We start from the raw sequence: 20,865 nt of genomic DNA on the forward strand, positions 1-20,865 counted from the left end.
GCAAGTGACACTCTGCATCTGGTGACAGGCGACGGTGGCAAGTGACACTCTGCATGTGGTGACAGGCGACGGTGGCAAGTGACACTCTGCATCTGGTGACAGGCGACGGTGGCAAGGGACACTCTGCATCTGGTGACAGGCGACGGTGGCAAGTGACACTCTGCATCTGGTGACAGGCGACGGTGGCAAGTGACACGCTGCATCTGGTGACAGGCGACGGTGGCAAGTGACACGCTGCATCTGGTGACAGGCGACGGTGGCAAGTGACACTCTGCATGTGGTGACAGGCGACGGTGGCAAGTGACACTCTGCATGTGGTGACAGGAGACGGTGGCAAGTGACACTCTGCATGTGGTGACAGGAGACGGTGGCAAGTAACACTCTGCATCTGGTGACAGGCGACGGTGGCAAGAGACACTCTGCATCTGGTGACAGGAGATGTGGCAAGTGACACTCTGCATCTGGTGACAGGCAATGGTAGCAAATGACACTCTGCATCTGGTGGCAGGAGATGTGGCAAGTGACACGCCCAGGGCTCCCATTGATTATACATTATGGTGAGTTGAACCACTTTATTATATATTAGAATGTAACAATAGAAACAATGCGCTTCGATCACCCTGACACCAGCCATTGCCCGCAAAAAATTGCTTACCATCGGCGTGCCCCCCCCCCCCCCCCCCCCCGGGCCTGCAAAAATGTTGGTGACCACTGCTATGGGCTCTAGCCCCAGACCTTTTGCAGACCTAGCAATGCCCTTGCCGGCATGAATGGCAGCCAGAAGGTCTTCTTCCTGTCCAAGACCGGCCTGAACCTGAGTACGTCCTCCTTTGTGATCGTTCGTTAGTGTGAAATGTCTTCTCATTTCTTCCAGCAACCAATCCTGTCCTTCAGTTGTCAAATATCAAATGATAACATGACGGACACGGAGTGAAAAAAACACTTTCCGTCTTTACGGGCAACTTCGAATTTATCATTCATTTCCAATGCTTTAGCACTTATACAGTAGAAATACACTAACACAAGGAAACATCATTTATTTTTTATTATTGACATTATTTATTTATCTATATGTTGGTTGTTTTGTTTGCCTTTTCCTAGTGTCCATATATACTAAATACGTTACATTAAAGTCAACGGTCAAGCTAGCCTTTGGAAGAACGTCTTCCTGTCCATAGCACCTCCCTCTATATCTTCTGCTCTCTGAGAGATTGGTGTGGTGACCCTGCATTGGCCCTGGAACTATGCAGACACCATTAGATGGATGGTTAATCAACCACAGCTCAAGGAACCCCGAGCAGCCTCTGGAGGAACCCTGCTTGAGAATGGCTACCTTAGAGGTTGCCAGGAGTACCTTAAGCAGAGAGAAATTTCTGCATCTTAGATATGTAACCGCTGACACCAATGATCTTTTAATCTGGGATTCGGCCCGATGACCACAAATTTAGGGAGCCCCCCCCCCAGTGATCATCACACCAATGTGCCTCAAGCTGAAAGCTGAAGATCTAGTAAGCCTTAGCAGGGGTTTGGGAAAGGCTGATCTAAAGGAAAGTGCAAAGTGGTAAAGATATTATATAATTGGGTTTGTAATGTGCATGGACATCTTAAATTCTTGTTATTTCTCCTCCTCTTGGTCTGCAATGGCTGACTACAAAGTCATGGAGAACGAGCTTGCTGGTTGCATAGATGGTGTATCTTCGGTGCTGGGAGAAGGTCATCAAGCGCCCAGAGCGAAGATGACAAATTGCACCTCTATGATGTGAGCCCCCGATTGTCTTATCCACATACAGAGAACAGGGGAGTCTTCCATATGAAATGACTGTGTCCAGGGCAACTGCCCCTTCCTTGTCCAGCCCCGTGTATCTTATATGAAGGTTTGTCACATGGGGAAGTCTTTCACCCCTAAGCATATTATACATATACTGTACATACTGGTATCAATAGTTTACAGAATGTTACATTGTATTAAAGTCAAAGAGCAAAGTAGCTTTTGGAGGAAGTCTTCCTGTCCATAACACTCTTCCTCTATATCTTCTTCTCACCAGGAGATTGGCGTGGTGGTGACATCTTTCCATAGATTGTTCTGCTGGTCCTTACATTGGATGGTCCCGGACTTCCATCACATCCTTCCCTGGATAGGGATAAGCTAACAAATACAATAAATAAGAAAGTCACACTTCTTTCCTCCACTGTCTCCGGGGCTGTTAGGTCAGCAGAACAGTCTGGCAGTTTATGGCGGTCCGACTCGGTCCCCAGGTCAGAGTGACATTTCTCAGGTTAAATTGTGTGGCGAACATCAAACAGGCCTAAAAAGACAAGAAGGACGGGAGAAATCGATCAGCCATTACTCTGACATCCCCAAGCAGATTATTAAAGTAGAACCAAAAGCAAAACTTTTTTTTTTTCTCATTTTGGATGAGTAATGGAGGGTTGTAATCCTTGTCAGTTTTTTTTTTTTCTTGCCATCTGAGTCCCGTGTACAACATTTATTTAATAATTGGACACTAAGCTTGAACCACCCGAGTTTTGGATAGGTTTGCTTTGAATAAGAACTCATCGATATGTTGCCTCCTCACCACCTGCTTTGACCCACCGAATAGCAACTGCGTACATTGCTCACGGTTGTGGCACGGTTGAATGGGTTGCGTTCGATGCCGGTACCACCTGCCGAGTGCGACATGCCATTTATTTTTTGCTGGCGACACAAAGCCAACCAGGCGTGTATAGCTCTGAGCGGCTGCATTTCCTAGTTTAGGTGAGCAGTCGGAGGGGGACTACTCATCCCCCCCAACAGTCAGGTAAATGCAGATAAATTTAACAGCATTAGGAAGGGTGGCTCTCACCCCTTTCCTTACTCTCTGGATTTTGTACATCTGGCATTGTGAACCCCTATGATACTTCTTTTACTAGAACCCCCCATCCTAATACAGGCATGCAAATATATTAACCACTTGCTGACCGCCCAGCCCCAATGTACTGCGGATACAGGCCATACAGGCAAAGCGACGTATTGGTACATCACTACCTGTCCCTGGGTTTAGGATGTGCGCCCGACACCCCACCCCCCCCCAACACCCCCTGTGATTGTACACAGCGGGAGTTTGCTAGCAGGTCCCGGCCAATAATTCACGCCCGGCTCACACTGATGCGGTGCGCAATTCACAGCAAATTCTATGCGGATTCCGCACCTCATCAAAATTTCCCATCCATTACCGCGCTGTAGCCGTCTTTCAGCTATGGCCCAGTCGGCAAGTGGTCAAATGGGATAAAATCTTAGGAATGAAGAACACGGAGGAAAATTGGGAGTGCTTTAAGAGCATATTAAATAAAGGTATTGGCCAATGCATGCCAATAGGAAATACATTTAAGCTAACAAAAGTTCTGAGTGGCTTAACTCCAATGTAAAAATGCATATAAAAGCAAAGGAGAAGGCCTTCAAAAAATACAAGGCTGAGGGATCATCATCAGCATTCCAACATTACAAAGAATGTGATAAGAAATGTAAGGGTGCAATCAGGGCGACTAAGATATAACACGAAAGGCACATAGCGGAGGAGAGTAAAAAAAAAAAAAAAAAAATTCTTTAACCACTTTAATACTAGGCACTTACACCCCTTTCTGCCCAGGCCAATTTTCAGCTTTCAGCGCTGTCACCTTTTAAATGACAATTGTGCGGTCATGCTACACTATCCCCAAACAAAATCTGTATCATTTTGTTTCCACAAATAGTATCCAATTTGTCCGCTGCAATGTCGCAGTCCTGCTAAAAATCACAGATCGTCGTCATTACTTGTAAAATATAAATAAATAATTAAAATGCCATAAATATATCCCCTATTTTGTAGATGCTAAAACTTTTGCACAAACCAATCAATTTACGCTTATTGAAATTTTCTTTTACCAAAAATATGTAGAAGAATACGTATCGGCATAAACTGATGAAGAAATTTGTTTGTTTTTTTTTGTTCTTTTTTGGGGGGGATATTTATTAAAGCACAAAATAAAAAATATTGTTTTTTTTGTTTTTTTCAAAATTGTCGGTCTTTTTTTGTTTATAGCGCAAAAAATAAAATCCGCAGAGGTGATCAAATACCACCAAAAGAAAGCTCTATTTGTGGGGAAAAAAAGGACAGAAATTTTGTTTAGGTACAGCTTCGCACGACCGCGCAATTGTCAGTTAAAGCGACGCAGTAATGAATCGCAAAAAATGGCCTGGTCATTAAGGGGGCAAGTCCTTCTGGTCCTGAAGTGGTTAAGGAGGTGCAAATGGGGCAGCTGCCCTGGGCCCTGTCATTGTTGTGGGGCCCGACATCCTAACAATCGCTCTCTGGCACATGCAGCTGTAGCTGAAGGGAAAGGGAAGCAGTGACCGGAGATGTCCATGCCTGACAGCGGAGCTGGCCGTGTGGAGACTGAGACACGATGACAAGCAGTGGCAGAGAACGGAGGAGTGGAGTGGGGATCGCATAGAGAGGATAATGACATTCCTAGGCAGCAAAGACAAGGAAAGCCTGCGGTGCAAAAATTACAATGTGAATGAGAACATGTGCTTGGGTGAGCTGACGTTTGCTTGCTATCAGAGGTGCTCAAAAATTTTTTTTTGGGGGGGGGCACAAACAAAGTGAAAAATTCTGAAAAAAAAACTATTGCAGCCTCACTGTACCAAACGCTGCCACTGTGCCCATCAAACGCAGCCACTGTGCCCATCAAACGCAGCCACTGTGCCCATCAAACGCTTCCACTGTGCCCATCAAACGCTGCCACTGTGCCCATCAAACGCAGCCACTGTGCCCATCAAACGCAGCCACTGTGCCCATCAAACGCTGCCACTGTGCCCCAAATGTTGCCACCGTGCCCCAAGTGCTGCCACTGTGCCCCAAATGTTGCCACCGTGCCCCAAGTGCTGCCACTGTGCCCCAAATGTTGCCACCGTGCCCCAAGTGCTGCCACTGTGCCCCAAATGTTGCCACTAAGGTTGTCCCGATACCACTTTATAGGACCGAGTACAAGTACCGATACTTTTTTTCAAATACTCGCCGATACCGATTACCGATACTTTTTTTTTAATGTCACGTGACAGTGTTTTTTTTTTCTTTTTTGGGGGGGGGGGGGGTGAATGGTGTCTGTGTGTTTTTTTTTTTTATTTACATTTATTTTTTTTTACAATAATATTTTTTTTATTATTTATTGCAATATGTGTTTTTTTTTTTTTTAAATCAGCCCTCTTGGGGGGGCTTTGGTGAGATCTTAACAGACCCCTGATATCTCCCCCTTGAGACATGGAAAGAGACGGAGGACAGAGACTCCCCAGTCCCTTTCTCTGCATCCTCAGCTGTACTGAAAATGAATGGAGAGAAGACAGTGGCTCCTCTCCATTCATAAATCTGAGACATCGTAATCACAGGAGGTTACAATGTTTCAGTTATGTGAATGGACAGAGTCAGCTGACTCTGTCCATTCACAAAGGAAGGAGGAGGACATGGAGAGGGACAGCACAACGGAGGGGGACAACAGAACGGAGGGGGACAGAGGAAGAGAGAGGGACAGAGGAACGGAGGGGGACAGAGGAAGAGAGAGGGACAGAGGAACGGAGGGGGACAGAGGAAGAGAGAGGGACAGAGGAACGGAGGGGGACAGCGGAACGGTGGAACAGAGGGGGACAGCGGAAGAGGACAGAGGAACGGAGGGGGACAGAGGAAGAGAGGGGGACAGAGGAAGGGAGGGGGACAGAGGAACGGAGGGGGACAGCGGAGGGGGACAGAGGAACGGAGGGGGACAGCAGAACGGAGGGGGACAGCGGAGGGGGACAGAGGAACGGAGGGGGACAGAGGAACGGAGGGGGACAGCGGAGGGGGACAGCGGAACGGAGGGGGCATGGAGGATGCGGTGACAGTCAGTGGTGATCGCGTGTGGGGGGGTTACAAGCACCGATCACCACTGTATGTCACTAAGCAGCTGAAAGCCACAGGGGGAGAAGTTTGTAACTCCCCCACGCGTCGATCACCGCTGACTGTCCAGGTATTGGCGGAAGCATCGGGAGCATTTGCCCGAGTACAAGTGCTGCCACCATGCCCCAAATGTTGCCACCGTGCCCCAAGTGCTGCCACTCTGCCCCCCGCCCGCCGTCTCACCGGCACTTACCTTGTCTTGGGTGGGCAGCGGGTGGTGTCCAGTGTCCTCCATTTCTTCCCCGACCCCGATGTCTTCTCCCACCCGCTCCTCCTCTCGTCCTCTGCTATGATTGGACACCTGATAGGTGTCCAACCACAGCGCCTGTCATTTCAGCCAGTTAGGTGACAGGTAACACAGACCCGGCAACCTGATTGGCTGAGAGGCGGTTCAATGTTAGCAAAGCGAATTCCTTCGCTTTGCTAACATACAGCTGAGTGAGAAGCGAACGCACAGCGTTGCGCCCGCTTCCCACATTTTTGGGCACCTATTAGAGCCTATGGCTCTAATCAGGTGCTTCCAAAAAACCACCCCCCCCCCCCCCCCCGAAAATGGGCCGGGCACCTGAATAGGGGGTGTCAGCAGCGACCATAGATAGATTCACACAATGCATGAATCTATCTATGGTGATAGAGAGGTGCAGGAGAGGGGGGGCGGCACTCCTGCGCCCTTTATGGACTCATCGCCACTGTTTGCTATGAACATTACTAGGATATTACTAGAATATTACACTGATCGGCATAGATGAGCAGACAGGTGAGTTGAACTTTCACTGCTTTAGCAGCTAAAGTTGATTATTTCTGCCTCTCTGCTTGCTCAGTGACAGTACTGATTTGAATGTAATCTTGGTCAGCTCCATTAACCCCATCTTTTCTGCCACATGTTAACCACTTATGGACCGGTCCTATTTTTCAAAGTTGAAATCAGCTTTCTTTTACTAGAAAATTACTTAAAACCCCCAAAAAATTATATATATATTTTTTTTTTTTCTAACATCCTAGAGAATAATATGGCGTTCGTTGCAATACTTTCTGTCACACCGTACTTGCGCAGCGGTCCTACAATTTTTTGGAAAAATACACTTTTTTTAATTAAAAAATAAGACAACAGTAAAGTTAGCCCAATTTTTTTTTATATTGTGAAAGATAATGTTACGCCGAGTAAATTGATACCCAACATGTCACGCTTCAAAATTGCGCCCGCTCGTCGAATGGCGACAAACTTTTATCCTTAAAAATCTTCATAGGCGACGTTTAAAAAATACTACAGGTTGCATATTTTGAGTTACAGAGGAGGTCTAGGGATAGAATAATTTCTCTCGCTCTAATGATCGCAGCGATACCTCACATGTGTGGTTTGAACATAGTTTTCATATGTGGGCGCTACTCGTGTATGTACTCGCTTCTGCACGCGAGCTCGGCGGGACGGGCACGTTAAAGTGATGGAAGTGATGTGTTGACGTCGCTCTGCAATGGTATGGATCCAGGTGGAGCCCATCTTCCCCTCATTCAGCTCCATACCACAGAGGGGACAGGATCCAATCGCCTCCACCGCTGCCGGCGGCTCAGGTAAGTGGCGGAGGGCACCAGAGGGCAGCGTCCCGCCACCGATAAAAGTGATCTCACGACGAACCTGCCTCTGAGACCACTTTTATCTGAAAGTGGAACGCCCGCTGAAGAAATGGATACCGGGGTTATGCCAGGTAGCTGCTGCCATAACAACGATATTCCACTTCAAAGTGCCGCCGTATAATGGCGGTGGGCGGTCCGTAAGTGATTAAATTCTGCTGCAATGCAAGACGAAACTTCTACTCTGGCAAGGGGACTGCTGTGTGAGTTTGTAGCATAATCTATATAGCAATCACTCAGTGAGCAGTAATTATGTGCAGTAATCTCCAGCAATCAATCAGTTAACAGTAATGATGTTCAGTAATCTCCAGCAACCAATCAGTGAGTGGTAATTTTGTTTAGTAACCTCTAGCAACCAATACGTGAGTGGTAATGATGAGCAGCAACCTCTAGCAACCAGTGAGCAGTATTATGTGCAGTAATCTCTAGCAACCAATCAGTGAGCAGTATTGATTTGCACTAACCTCTAGAAACCCATGGGTGAGCAGTAATTATGTGCAATAACCTCTAGCAACCAATCAGTGAGTGTTATTGATTTGCAGTAACCTCTAGCAACCAATCAGTGAGTGTTATTGATTTGCAGTAACCTCTAGCAACCAATCAGTGAGCAGGAGCAGTAAGGATTTGCCGTAACCTCTAGCAACCGATGGCTGAGCAATAATGATGTGCTGTAACCACTAGCAACCAATCAGTGAGTGTGAACAATGTGCAGTAACCTCTAGCAGCCAATCAGTGGGTGGAAATAATGATGTGCAGTAACCTCTGGCAACCAATGGGTGAGCAGTAATGATGTGTATTAACCTCTAGAAACCAATCTGTGAGTGGTAATGGTGTGCAGTAACCTCTCGCAACCAATCAGTGAGTGGGAGCAGTAAGGATTTGCAGTAAATTCTAGCAACCAATGGGTGAGCAATAATGATGTGCAGTAACGTCTAGCAACCAATGGGTGAGCAGCAATGATGTGCAGTAGCCTCTAGCAACCAATCAGTGAGCAGTAAGGATGTTCATAGCCTCTAGCAACCAATGAGTGAGCATTAATGATATGCAGAAACCTCTAGCAGTTGATGGGTGAGTGGTAAGGATGTGCAGTATCCTTTAACAACCAGCCAGCAAGCAGAAATGTTGTGCTGTAACTTTTAGCAACTAATTGCAACTGCTTCCTGATCTGCGGGGGCTTGGTGTTGGGCTGGGGGGGCCAAGAAAATGTTTGCCCAGGGTCCAAAAAATATTAAAGACGGCCCTGCCTGGGGGTCCTAGTAGATGATAGGCTCAGCAATGACATGCAATGCCAAGCTGCTGCAAGCAAAACAACCAGAATATTGGCATTAAAAATGGGGATCTCTACTCTGTTAAAAAAAAAAAATGGGGATCAACTCCAGAGAAAAAGCAATAATTCTCCCACCCTACAAGACTCTGGTCCAGCCACATCTGAAGTATGGTGTCCAGTTCTGTGCACCAGTCCTCAGGAAGGATGTACTGGAAATGGAGCGAGTACAAAGAAGGGCAACAAAACTAATAAAGGGACTGGAGGATATTAGTTATAAAGAAAGGTTGAGACTGAGCACTGAACTTATTCTCTCTGTAGATGAGACACGTGAGAGGGAATATGATTTCAATATACAAATACCGTACTGGTGACCCCACAATAGGGAGAGAACTTTTCTGCGGAAGGGAATTTAAAAATACACGCGGCCATTCACTAAAATTACAAGAGAAGCGTTTTAACCTTAAACTACGTAGAGGGTTCTTTACTGTAAGAGAGGCAAGGATGTGGAATTCCCTTCCACAGTCGGTGGTCTTAGCAGGGGGGCATCAATAGTTTCAAAAAACTATTAGATAAGCACCTGAATGACCGCAATATACAGGGATATGTAATGTAATACTGACATATAATCATACACAGGTTGGACTGGATGGACTTGCGTCTTTTTTTAACCTCACCTACTGTGTAACTATATGTAACATCAGGAAATTAGGTGAGTCAGCCAAGGATAGGTGGAGCAAGGCACCACATCCCAAATAATTGAAAAAGGGACTTTAAAGGTGCCTAAGGCCTCTTTCACACGGACGATCCGTATGTCCGTTTTTCATCCTTCCGTTTTCGGATGAAAAACGGACATACATTCATCCCTATGGAGCGTCGGATGTCAGCGGTGACATGTCCGCTGACATCCGACCCCGCTCCGATCCGAAAAGTGTAACGGAGGAAAAACCTACTTTTCCATCCGTTTTCGGATCGGATCGGGTGACGACGGACACTACGGTCCGTCGTCATCCGATCCCCCCATAGGGGAGAGCGGCGCTCTGACAGGTCCGCCGCTGCACAGTGTGCAGCGATGCACCTGTCATCTTCCTGCTCAGCGGGGATCGGCGGAGCGATCCCCGCTGAGCCAGCGGATGTTCACGGGGCGGATCATCACTGATCCGCCCCGTGAGAAAGAGGCCTAAAGAAATAAACAACTATTTCATATATAATACAAAATAACAAATGTTATTAAATAAATTTGTTAAAAAAGATATAACAATCTTCTAGAGAAAAGAATATGTAATAATCAGACCAAAATATCGATATATCTACTGTATAAAAACGTATTTCTCGACATATTTTGCTTAAAAATCTTTAGGCTAGAGAGGCTAATGTGGGGCTCCGGGTGAACATTAGCCTCTCCAGCCTAAAGGTCCAGCCGATTTGAAGCATAGGAACTTGGAAATGAATGCAGTGTGATAATTATCTCTGCACTGCCTCTGACTTTCTTGCTGGGAATGCTGCAAGCTTTTCGGTTATTTCTGCCTGTTGGCTCCCTCTGGTGGTTGATGAAGGAAACTACAGCTTCCAAATCTGTCAAACCAGCTTTTCATGTATTCTAGATCTCTAGACGGGCACCTTGGTTCTCCTGTGACACACTGATATCCTTAATATTTGATGGTCTGGAGGCCCTGGTGTGTTCGCATACTGACCTGAAATCAATTTCGGGTGAATACGCTGTACACAGACAATTACGGATCTCCTGAAGAAGCTATTTATCATAGCGAAACATGTTGATGAATACATTTTTGTACAGTAGATATGTCGATATTTTGGTCTGGTCATTACATATTCTTTTATCTAGAATATTGTTATATATTTTTTTAACAAATGTATTTAATCAAATTTGTTATTTTTGTAATTATATATGAAATAGTTGTTTATTTCTTTAGGCACATTTAAAGTCCACTTTCCAAGTTTTATGTAACATCAGGGGCGATCAAAGAGTTGAGTGTGTGCCTAGCCAGTGTCTGTGTACTTTGTGGGGGGAGGTGCTTTTACTAGGGGAAGGCATTGATCGGTGCCCCCTGCTTTGCAGGAACACAGAATCCATGCCTTCTGTAGTGACAGAGCAGCGATCTGCCTTGTTTACATAGCCCGGACCGCCGTTCTGGCTCTGTGCCTAATGATCGGCGGGTGCCGAGCGGACATCGAGTCCACGTCACCCACATATCAGGAGCAGGTTGCAGGCGAGTCCAGACCCGCAAGTGTCGGATCGTGTACTAGGTACGTGATCTGGCACAGAGCGGCCGCCCTGCCACAGTATATATGTGGTGGGTGGTAATAAACTGCTTAATATTAATTCATTGTTTTAAAAAAAAGGCCTGGATTCTTTCCTAGGTGTACATAATATAACTGGGTTCTGACATTTATAGGTAAAGTGACCCAGGGAATATCTGATTGCCTCTTGACTGATCAGGAAGGAATTGTTTCCCCTGCTGGAGCAATTTGGATGATGCTTTGCTGGGGATTTTTTTGCCTTCCTCTGGATCCACTGTGGGTATAGGATTGTGTATATGGAGGTTTTCGATTTGTGTGTGGTTTTTTTTTCCTCTGTTGGTAGAACTGGATGGACTTGTTTCTTTTTTCAACCAGATTGTAACTATTTAATTATTCTACAATATGAAAAGTAACCATTTGGGGTCAGTGGTGCACCACCGGTGGAACATCAGGATTTACAATGTATCAATGAGGGGATTAGTTACCTTTTTTATGAAGGCGTCCACCGAGTTCTGAACACTTTCCTGGGTCGGGTTTGACATCGTAACCTTCAACATGATCGTCCCTAAAAGACACAGATTTTTAGTTAAAATGAACCAAAAATCTTCCTAAATTCTCATACATTGTGTGTCAGTCTGGTCTGTGGAGGGCGGACATCAACGCCGGGAAAAGGTCATCTAGATGCCAAATTGTGCCCCCCCCCCCAAGATGTATGAGCATTATGTGTCAGCAAAAAATCCCCCACCCCAAAAAAATCAAGCACTAATCTGCATGCTTACCCCCTAAGCATAAATTCCTCCTCCCCCCAGTACAAATCTGCCCCCCTGCAGAAATTCCCTCCTTTCCAGCACAAATCTTTGCCCCCCCAGCTAAAATCTTCTCTCCCCATATGTCCCCAGCACAAATCCCCCCCCGCCAAAAAAAGTGTCCCCCCCAGCACAAATCTTCTACCCCTCAAATGTCCTCTCTAAACACAATTCCCCCCAACCCCGCACTCCAAACCCCCCCAGCACAAATCCCCCTCCCCCAGTTCACTATCCTACCACAAATCCCTCTCCCCAAAGTCCCTCTTGTAGCACAACCCCCCCCCCTCCTAGCACAAGTCCCCCCCCCAAATCCCCACTCCTTACACACCTCCCAAATTAACCTTCCTAGAACCATTCTTACCCCCTGACACCCCCCCCCCCAATTTCCTACTCCCAGCACAAATCCCCCCCCCAACAAAAAAATGTCCCCCTCCTAGCACAAATCTTCAACCCCTCAAATGTCCTCTCTGAACACAATCCCCCCTCCCCCCAAATCCCCCCAGCCCAAATTGCCCTTCCCCAATTCACCATCCTAGCACAAATCCCTCACCCCAAAGTTCCCCTTGATGCACAAATACCCCCCAATCATCTCTAATAGCACAAATCCCCCCAAATCACCACTCCTTGCACACCTCCCCAAATTTCCCCTCCTAGAACCATTCTTACCCCCTGCCCTCCCCCAATTTTTCTCCTCCCAGCACAAATCCCCCCCTCCCAAAAAAAGTTCCCCTCTTGGCACATAACTTCTACCCCTCAAATGCCCTCTCTGAACACAATCCCCCCCCCCCTCATTCCAAATCCTCCCAGCACAAATTCCCCTCCCCCAATCCACCATTCTAGCACAAATCCCTCACCCCAAAGTTCCTCTTTTAGCACAAATACCCCCCAATCATCCCTAATAGCACAAATACCCCCTCCTAGCACAAGCCCCCCAAATCACACCTCCCAAATTTCCCCCTTCTAGAACCATCTTACCCCCTGCTGCTCCCCACAATTTCCTCCTCCCAACACAAATCTCCTCCCCCCTCCATCTCCTTGTGGTGCCCCCTCCACCTCACATGATACCACAGTGCCCAGGGCACCCGTCCCTTCTGCCCACCCTTTGTCCCGGCCCTGGTGGACATGCTCAGTGACAGTAATGCCGCGTACACACGATCGGACTTTACAGCACACTTTGTCCGGTGGACTTTTCGACGGACTTTCCGAATGAACGGACTTGCCTACACAAGATCAACCAAAGTCCGTCGAATTCGTACGTGATGACGTTCACCGGACTAAAACAAGGAAGTTCATAGCCAGTAGCCAATAGCTGCCCTAACGTTGGTTTTTGTCCGTCGGACTAGCATACAGACGAGTGGACTTTTCGACCGGACTCAAGTCCGTCGGAAAGATTTGAAACATGTTTCAAATCTAAGTCCGTCAAACTTTTGAGAAAACAAAGTCCGCTGGAGCCCACACACGATCTAATTGTCCGATGAAATCCGGTACGCCGGACCAAGTATGCCGTAAAGTCCGATCGTGTGTACGCGGCATCAGAAACAAGCCATGCAACAGTTGCGAAGGAAAAGAGGAGTAAAAAGTGGTTTCATGGTTAAAGTGGACCTTGCTGTAAATGTAAACTACAATATACAGAAGCAGTATACTTTACAGAAAATCATCTTTTATTATCAATAAGCCATCCTTGAGCTCCAGTTTGTGACTTTGCCTAAGGCCGCTGAGATGATGTCATCCGTCTGCTGCAGGCAGGAGGAAGAATTTCCTCAGTCTCCCCTCCCCCAGTGATCACACTGTACATTGTAACTTTGTAGAAGGTGAAGGAAGCATTTTCTCGGTCTCCCCTGACCCAGTAATCAGACTGCAACACTGCAACTTGGTGGCAAGTCACAAGGTGAGAGGCTACAGCAGGGGGCCAATCTGTATCAGACATTTGTGAACACAGCCACAGATGTGTCATCTCTGTGGCGGCATCTAAGTCTAGGAAGTAGATGGTGACCCTGGATGAGGTCTGAATAAAAATGGTGCCACCCTTCTGGAGATAAAAGCAGATAAGAGCACTTTCAAGGGGAGCTCTGTGATCTCTGTGACAGGTCAGAAATAGATTTTCACGGAAGAGCTTAAAAATATCTGATCTTAGGGGTTACTTTAAGCTTTATGAAAAGTCCCACAAGGAAATGTCGGTATCTGCAGGCAGACATAAAGAATTTTTGCACAGACACAAAACTGGAGCAAGAAGTGATGGCCCTTTACAGTATATAAAGCAATAGATCCAGGTTTGTACTCACCAGGTGCCGCTGGTCCTCCTGATGATGATAAAGGTACATCGTAGCTCATTTTGTCAGAAGCCCCAGTAGGAGCATTACGTGAGCTGGTGCCTGGGTTAGATGGACCTCTGTCTGTCAGTTGAAGTGTTCCTCCCGTCACATCGACAGGCTTCATGGACTGCGTTGTAGTCTTGCCTTGTGGTCCAGTTACGTTATGAGCTCCCAAAGTCGTGGTAGGTACCAGTTCCTGTACTATATGCCCAGTGGTGCCATTACTTGATGGACTGGTAATGGTGGCACCTCTACTAGTTGTCACCCCAGCAGTCTGTTGAGGTGCTCCAGTGGTCACATTGGCAGATGGAGTCAAAGAATTGGCTTGTGCTGTGGATACTTTATCAGTTGTCGGTGTAGATTCTGATTGTTTATAATGAAACAATCCTTCTGTAGTCTGAGATTTTGTAGTAGTTTTAATTGTGGATTGAGGGTTCTTGTTAGCTACTGCCCCAACTGGGGGTTGAGTTGTAGCAGCAGATGTAGTAGAGATCCAATTGGATGGACTCGTTCTGCTCTCGGAAATGGTTGTCCAACTAATTTTAGATGTGTTGGTAGTTGGTGCGGTGTTTGGAGCTTGGGATGTGGTAGTTGGCATAATACGTCTAGTTTCAGATGTGACACCAATTGGGATGGTTGTCCTAACATCTGAGTTGGGAGCAGTTGACCAAATTTCTCCAGTTTTAGATGTGGATTGAGAGGTCTTGTTAGCTTCTACATTGCCTGGCAGTCTGGTTGTAGCACCAGATGTAGTAGAGGTTCCATTTGATGCTATTGTTCTCTTCTCAGAAATGGTTGTCCAACTTATTTTAGATGTAGAACCAGTCAAGGAAATGTTTTTCGTTCCAGATGTTGTAGTTGGCACAAAATGTCCAGCTTCTGATGTGACACCAGTTGGGATAATTGTCCTAACATCTGAGGTGGGGGCAGTTGACACAACCTCTCCAGCTTTAGATGTGGCTTGAGTGGTCTTGTTAGTTTCTACTCTGGCTGGCGGTTTGGTTGTAGCACCAGGTGTAGTAGAGGTTGGTGGGATTGTTCTATTCTCAAAAATGGTTGTCCAATTAATATTAGATGTAGAACCAGTCAGTGGAATGTTTCTAATTCCAGATGTGGTGGTTGGCACAAAATATCCAGCTTCTGATGTGACACCAGTTGGGATGTTTGTCCTAACATCTGAGGTGGGAGCAGTTGATCCAATGTCTCCAGCTTTAGATGTGGATTGAGTGGTCCTGTCAGTTTCTACTTTGACTGGCGGTTTGGTTGTAGCACCAGGTGTAGTAGAGGTTGGTGGGATTGTTCTATTGTCAGAAATGGTTGTCCAACTAATTTTAGAAGTAGGACCAGTCAGTGGAATGTTTCTAGTTCCAGATGTGGTAGTTGGCACAAAATGTCCAGCTTCAGATGTGACACCAGTTGGCACGACTGTCCTTACATCTGAGGTGGAAGCAGTTGGCCCAACACCTCCAGTTTTAGGTGTAGCATTTGTTGGCATTGTTTCTACAATGGCAGATGTGGTGGCACTTGTAACATCTCTTTTGGTCTCAGATGAGGTCCCGGATAACACAATGTTTCCAGAAATGGTGCCAGTTGGTGTAGTGATTGCAGATTCAGATGTGATGGAAGATCTGATGGTGCTTCTGGTCTCCAAGGTAATGGCAGGAAGCAAACTAGTTTTTGTGTCAGATGTGGTAGCAGTGGAGGCAGAGCTTCTGGTTTCAGACATAGGGACAGTTGGTGTGATATTTTTTGTTGGAGATGTGGTGGTCGTTGGTGTGATGTTTTCGGTTGGAAATGTGATGGTAGTTGGCGTGATGTTTTTGGTTGGAGATTTGGTGGAAGTTGGTATGATGTTTTTGGTTTGAGATGTGGTGGTAGTTGGTGTGATGTTTTCGGTTGGAAATGTGATGGTAGTTGGCATGATGTTTTTGGTTGGAGATTTGGTGGAAGTTGGTGTGATGTTTTTGGTTTGAGATGTGGTGGTAGCTGGTGTGATGTTTTCGGTTGGAAATGTGATGGTAGTTGGCGTGATGTTTTTGGTTGGAGATTTGGTGGTAGTTGGTGTGATGTTTTTGGTTGGAGATGTGATGGTAGTTGGCGTGATGTTTTTGGTTGGAGATGTGGTGGAAATTGGTGTGATATTTTTGGTTGGATATGTGGTGGTAGTTAACACGGTTTTATCAGATGTGGTGCCCGTTGTTACAATATTTGTGATGTCAGATGTGATGCCAGTTGTGATTTGAGTTGTGACTCCAGTTGGAATAAGGTTACTATCTTCCAAGGTAGGAGTCATTGGCATATTGTCTCCAGGTTTAGATGTAGATCCAGTTGGCACGATTTCTGTTTTATCAAATAATCTGACACTTGTAACATACTTTCTAATTTCAGGAGAAATGCCAGATGATGCAACATTTTCAGACATGGTGGATGTTGGAGGAATGTTCTTTGTGCTAGTTATGGTATCAGTTGGAACAAAGTTTCTGGTTCCAGGTGGGGTGTCTGCTGACCCCAAATTTATGGTTTCGTGTGTGGTGACATCAGAGGTGCTTCTAAATTCATGTGTGCCGCTCCCCAGGATGTCTACAGTTTTCGATGTGATACCAGTCTGCGTGATGTTTATGCCTTCAGATATGGCTCCAGTTGGCACAGCAGATGCAGATTCAGATGTGATGGAAGATCTGATGGAGTTACTGGTCTCCAAAGTGATAATGGTCCCGGTTTTAGATGTGGTGGCAGGGGTTTTAGCTTCGAGTGTGGTGTCAGTTAGTATCATTTTTTCTGTGGTAGAAGTTGGCACATTATGACTTGTTTCAGGTGTGATCGAAGTTGGCGTTCCAGCTTTACTTTGAAACATGGAGACATTTAGTGTGTTTCGGGTTTCAGACGTGGTTTCCATTGGTACAATATTTTTGGTTTCAGACATGGCTGAAGTGGATACAAAATGTTTGACCTCAGATGTGATGTCAGTTGGTAGATTGTTGCTGCTTTTGGATGTGATGTCTGTTGTCACAGGGTTTATGGCGTCAGATGTGGTGTCGGCTGTCACAGTGTTTATGTTGTCAGATGTGGTGTGTGCTGGCACAGTGTTTATGTTGTCAGATGTGGTGTGTGCTGGCACAGTGTTTATGTTGTCAGATGTGGTGTGTGCTGGCACAGTGTTTATGTTGTCAGATGTGGTGTGTGCTGGCACAGTGTTTATGTTGTCAGATGTGGTTTGTGTTGGCACTGTGTTTATGGTGTCAGATGTGGTGAAAGTTGTCACAGTGTTTATGGTGTCAGATGTGGTGTCGGCTGTCACAGTGTTTAAAGTGCCAGGTGTGGTGTGTGCTGGCACAGTGTTTGTGATGTAAGATGTGGTGATAGCAGGCACAGTGTTTATGGTGTCAGATGTGGAGTGTGCTGGCACAGTGTTTATGGTGTCAGATGTGGAGTGTGCTGGCACAGTGTTTATGGTGTCAGATGTGGAGTGTGCTGGCACAGTGTTTATGGTGTCAGATGTGATGATAGCAGGCACAGTTTTTATAGTGTCAGATGGGGTGTCGGCTGTCACAATGTTTATGGTGTCAGATGTGGTGTGTGCTGGTACAGTGTTTATGGTGTCAGATGTGGTGATAGCTGTCACAGTGTCTATGGTGCCAGATGTGATAGCTGGCATAGACTTTATGGTGTCAGATGTTGTGATAGCCGGCACAGTGTTTATGGTGTCATATGTGGTGATAGTTGGCATGACGTGTATGGTGTCAGGTGTGGTATCAGCTGCCACAGTGTTTATGATGTCAGGTGTGGTGATAGCTGGCACAGTGTGTATAGTATCAGATGTGGTGTCAGCTGTCACAGTGTTTATGGTGTCAGATGTGGGGATAGCCAGCACAGTGTTTATGATGTCATATGTGGTGATAGTTGGCATGACGTGTTTGGTGTCAGATGTGATGTCATCTATCACAGTGTTTATGGTGTCAGATGTGGTGTCATCTATCACAGTGTTTATGGTGCCAGATGTGATAGCTGGCATAGACTTTATGGAGTCAAATGTCGTGTCATATGTGGTGATAGCTGGCATGACGTGTATGGTGTCAGGTGTGGTGATAGCTGGCACAGTGTGTATAGTATCAGATGTGGTGTCGGCTTTCACAGTGTTTATGGTGTCAGATGTGGTGATAGCAGGCACAGTGTTTATGGTGTCAGATGTGGTGTCAACTGTCACAGTGTTTTTGGTGCTAGGTGTGGTTTGTACTGGCACAGTGTTTGTGATGTAAGATGTGGTGATAGTAGGCACAGTGTTTATGGTGTCAGATGTGGAGTGTGCTGGCACTGTGTTTATGGTGTCAGATGTGATGATAGCAGGCACAGTGTTTATAGTGTCAGATGGGGTGTCAGCTGTCACAATGTTTTTGGTGTCAGGTGTGGTGTCAGCTGTCACAGTGTTTATGGTGTCAGATGTGATGATAGCAGGCACAGTGTTTATAGTGTGAGATGGGGGGTCAGCTGTCACGGTGTTTATGGTGCCAGATGTGATAGGTGGCATAGACTTTGTGGTGTCAGATGTTGTGATAGCCGGCACAGTGTTTATGGTGTCATATGTGGTTATAGCTGGCATGACGTGTATGGTGTCAGATGTGGTGTCAGCTGGCACAGTGTGTATAGTATCAGATTTGGTATGTGCTGGCACAGTGTGTATGGTGTCAGATGTGGTATGTGCTGGCACAGTGTGTATGGTGTCAGATGTGGTGTCAGCTGGCACAGTGTTTATGGTGTCAGATGTGGTGTCAGATGTGGTGTCAGCTGGAACAGTGTGTATGGTGTCAGATGTGGTATGTGCTGGCACAATGTGTATGGTGTCAGATGTGGTGTCAGCTGGAACAGTGTGTATGGTGTCAGATGTGGTATGTGCTGGCACAGTGTTTATGGTGTCAGATGTGGTGTCAGCTGGAACAGTGTGTATGGTGTCAGATGTGGTATGTGCTGGCACAGTGTGTATGGTGTCAGATGTGGTGTCAGATGTGGTGATATCCAGCACAGTGTTTATAGTGTCGGTTGTAGTGACAGGTGACATGATACTTTTGGATGTGATATATTGTCCAGGTCTTCTGGTATCAGGCGTGGTGACATCTAGATGAGAAGTTGTGTCATCAGATGTGGAAGTGGCTGTCAGAGAAGGTTGGTTATCAGAGTTGGAATTAGTTGGCGATGGGCTTGTGATGTCCACTGATGTAGGGAACGGCACGGTTTTATCAGCTGTGGTGGATGGCAGCTCAGACATTCTGGCAGCAGTGGGGGTGAAAATTCTTGTCTCGGTTTCGGGAGTGACAGTTGATGGTATGTTGGTTGAAGTATTTGATGGGTCACTGATATTTATGGTAGCTGATAATACCGATGTTCTGGCTCCATGTGCTACAGTGGATTGTACGCTGTCTCCTCCAATTGATGTTGTAATGTGCCCTGTGGTAGTTTCTGTTCCAATCACAGTAGTAGGTGGCACCTGACCCCCTGTATAAGATGCTGTAATGGATTGTAAAGATGCGTTGGATTCAGTTGTTCCGGTTGATGGCATATTAGATCTGCTTCCAATGACACCAGTAGACATCACTTTGTCCATCGTGGTTGTGGTTTCAGTTATAGCAGCAGAAGGCAACATCACTTGCGTATATTGTACTGTAACAGGCTTTGAAGTTGATTTGGTTTCAAATTCGGTCATTGATAGTGTACTGAGCATGGTTTTAGTATTATCAGTAGATGCCACATTGGCTATTGTGGTTTGAGTTATGGTAGCTGGTGACACACTCACCTTTATATAAGGTACGGTAATGGGTGCCAAAGTGGATATAGATAAGGGTTTGCTAGTTGATGGCTCATCAAGTCTGGTTTCAGTAACACTCGTATATTTCACATTGGCTTCCGTGGTTTCAGTTATGTAAGTAGATGGCATGCTTGCTCCTGAAAAGAGGGTAGTAACTGGTGCTTTGGTTACAGTTTCTGTTACAGTAGTAGATGGTATGGTTACTTTTGTAGAAGGTACTGCAATGGGTGCTACGGTGGTCCTGGTTTCAAATATAGCAGTTGACAGTACATTGAGTCTGGTTTCAGTAACCCAAGTAGAAGCCATGTTTAATACGGTGGTGCCGGGTATGTTAGCAGGTGGCACACTTACCCTTGTATAAGACCCAGAAGTGTCTGCTACAGTGGTCCTGGTTTCAGATGTGGAAGTACTAGGCGTGGCTTCATTATTAGCAGTAGATACCATATTATTTTTTATGGTGCTAGTTATAGTAGAAGGAGGCACATTTGCTCCTGTGTAAGCTACATATATAGGTGCTAAGGGGGTCTTGGTTCCAGAAGTGGTAGATGACGTTATACTGGGTTCTCCTGAAGAAACCGTAGATGTCACCTTCGCACCTGTGGTTCTGGTTTCAATTACTGTACTAAAAGAGATGTTTTCCTGTGTAGTATCAGAAAATACAGTGGTTCTCAATCCAGATGTGGTAGAAGATGCCACACTGGCTACTGTAGCCCTTACCCCACCCGTGCTATCAAAGGGCATGCCGTTATTTGTGGTACTGGTTGGGTCCTCTGTTCTGGCTCCAGTTATGGCAGCAGCTGGCAGAGTCACTCTTGTGTAAGATGCTGAATTGGGTACTATGGTGGTC

At 46.1% G+C, this 20,865-nt stretch overlaps 1 protein-coding gene across 1 annotated transcript; it reads right to left on the bottom strand.

The window, feature by feature from the left end:
* Positions 1-1,035: 1,035 nt before the first annotated feature.
* On the bottom strand, positions 1,036-19,900 carry LOC141144036 (uncharacterized). Its single transcript, XM_073629375.1, has 3 exons — positions 14,192-19,900; positions 11,589-11,668; positions 1,036-2,306 (listed from the first exon to the last, which is right to left on the bottom strand). Exons 1-3 carry the CDS (start codon positions 19,854-19,856, stop codon positions 2,205-2,207), a joined length of 5,847 nt encoding a protein of 1,948 aa, XP_073485476.1. The 5' UTR covers positions 19,857-19,900; the 3' UTR covers positions 1,036-2,204.
* Between the last annotated feature and the right edge of the window lie 965 nt (positions 19,901-20,865).

This window comes from Aquarana catesbeiana, linkage group LG05, assembly GCF_042186555.1.
Source record: "Aquarana catesbeiana isolate 2022-GZ linkage group LG05, ASM4218655v1, whole genome shotgun sequence".
NCBI classification, from domain to species: domain Eukaryota; kingdom Metazoa; phylum Chordata; class Amphibia; order Anura; family Ranidae; genus Aquarana; species Aquarana catesbeiana.

Excerpts from the sequence above, each read along its gene's own strand:
- LOC141144036 (XM_073629375.1), bottom strand. The coding sequence starts at position 19,856 with ATGTTGCCTTCTGCTGCTATAACTGAAACCACAACCACGATGGACAAA. Across the intron at positions 11,669-14,191 it reads AGGAGGACCAGCGGCACCTG|GGACGATCATGTTGAAGGTT; the intron begins GTGAGTACAAAC and ends TGTGTCTTTTAG. Across the intron at positions 2,307-11,588 it reads TGGACGCCTTCATAAAAAAG|GCCTGTTTGATGTTCGCCAC; the intron begins GTAACTAATCCC and ends TTGTCTTTTTAG.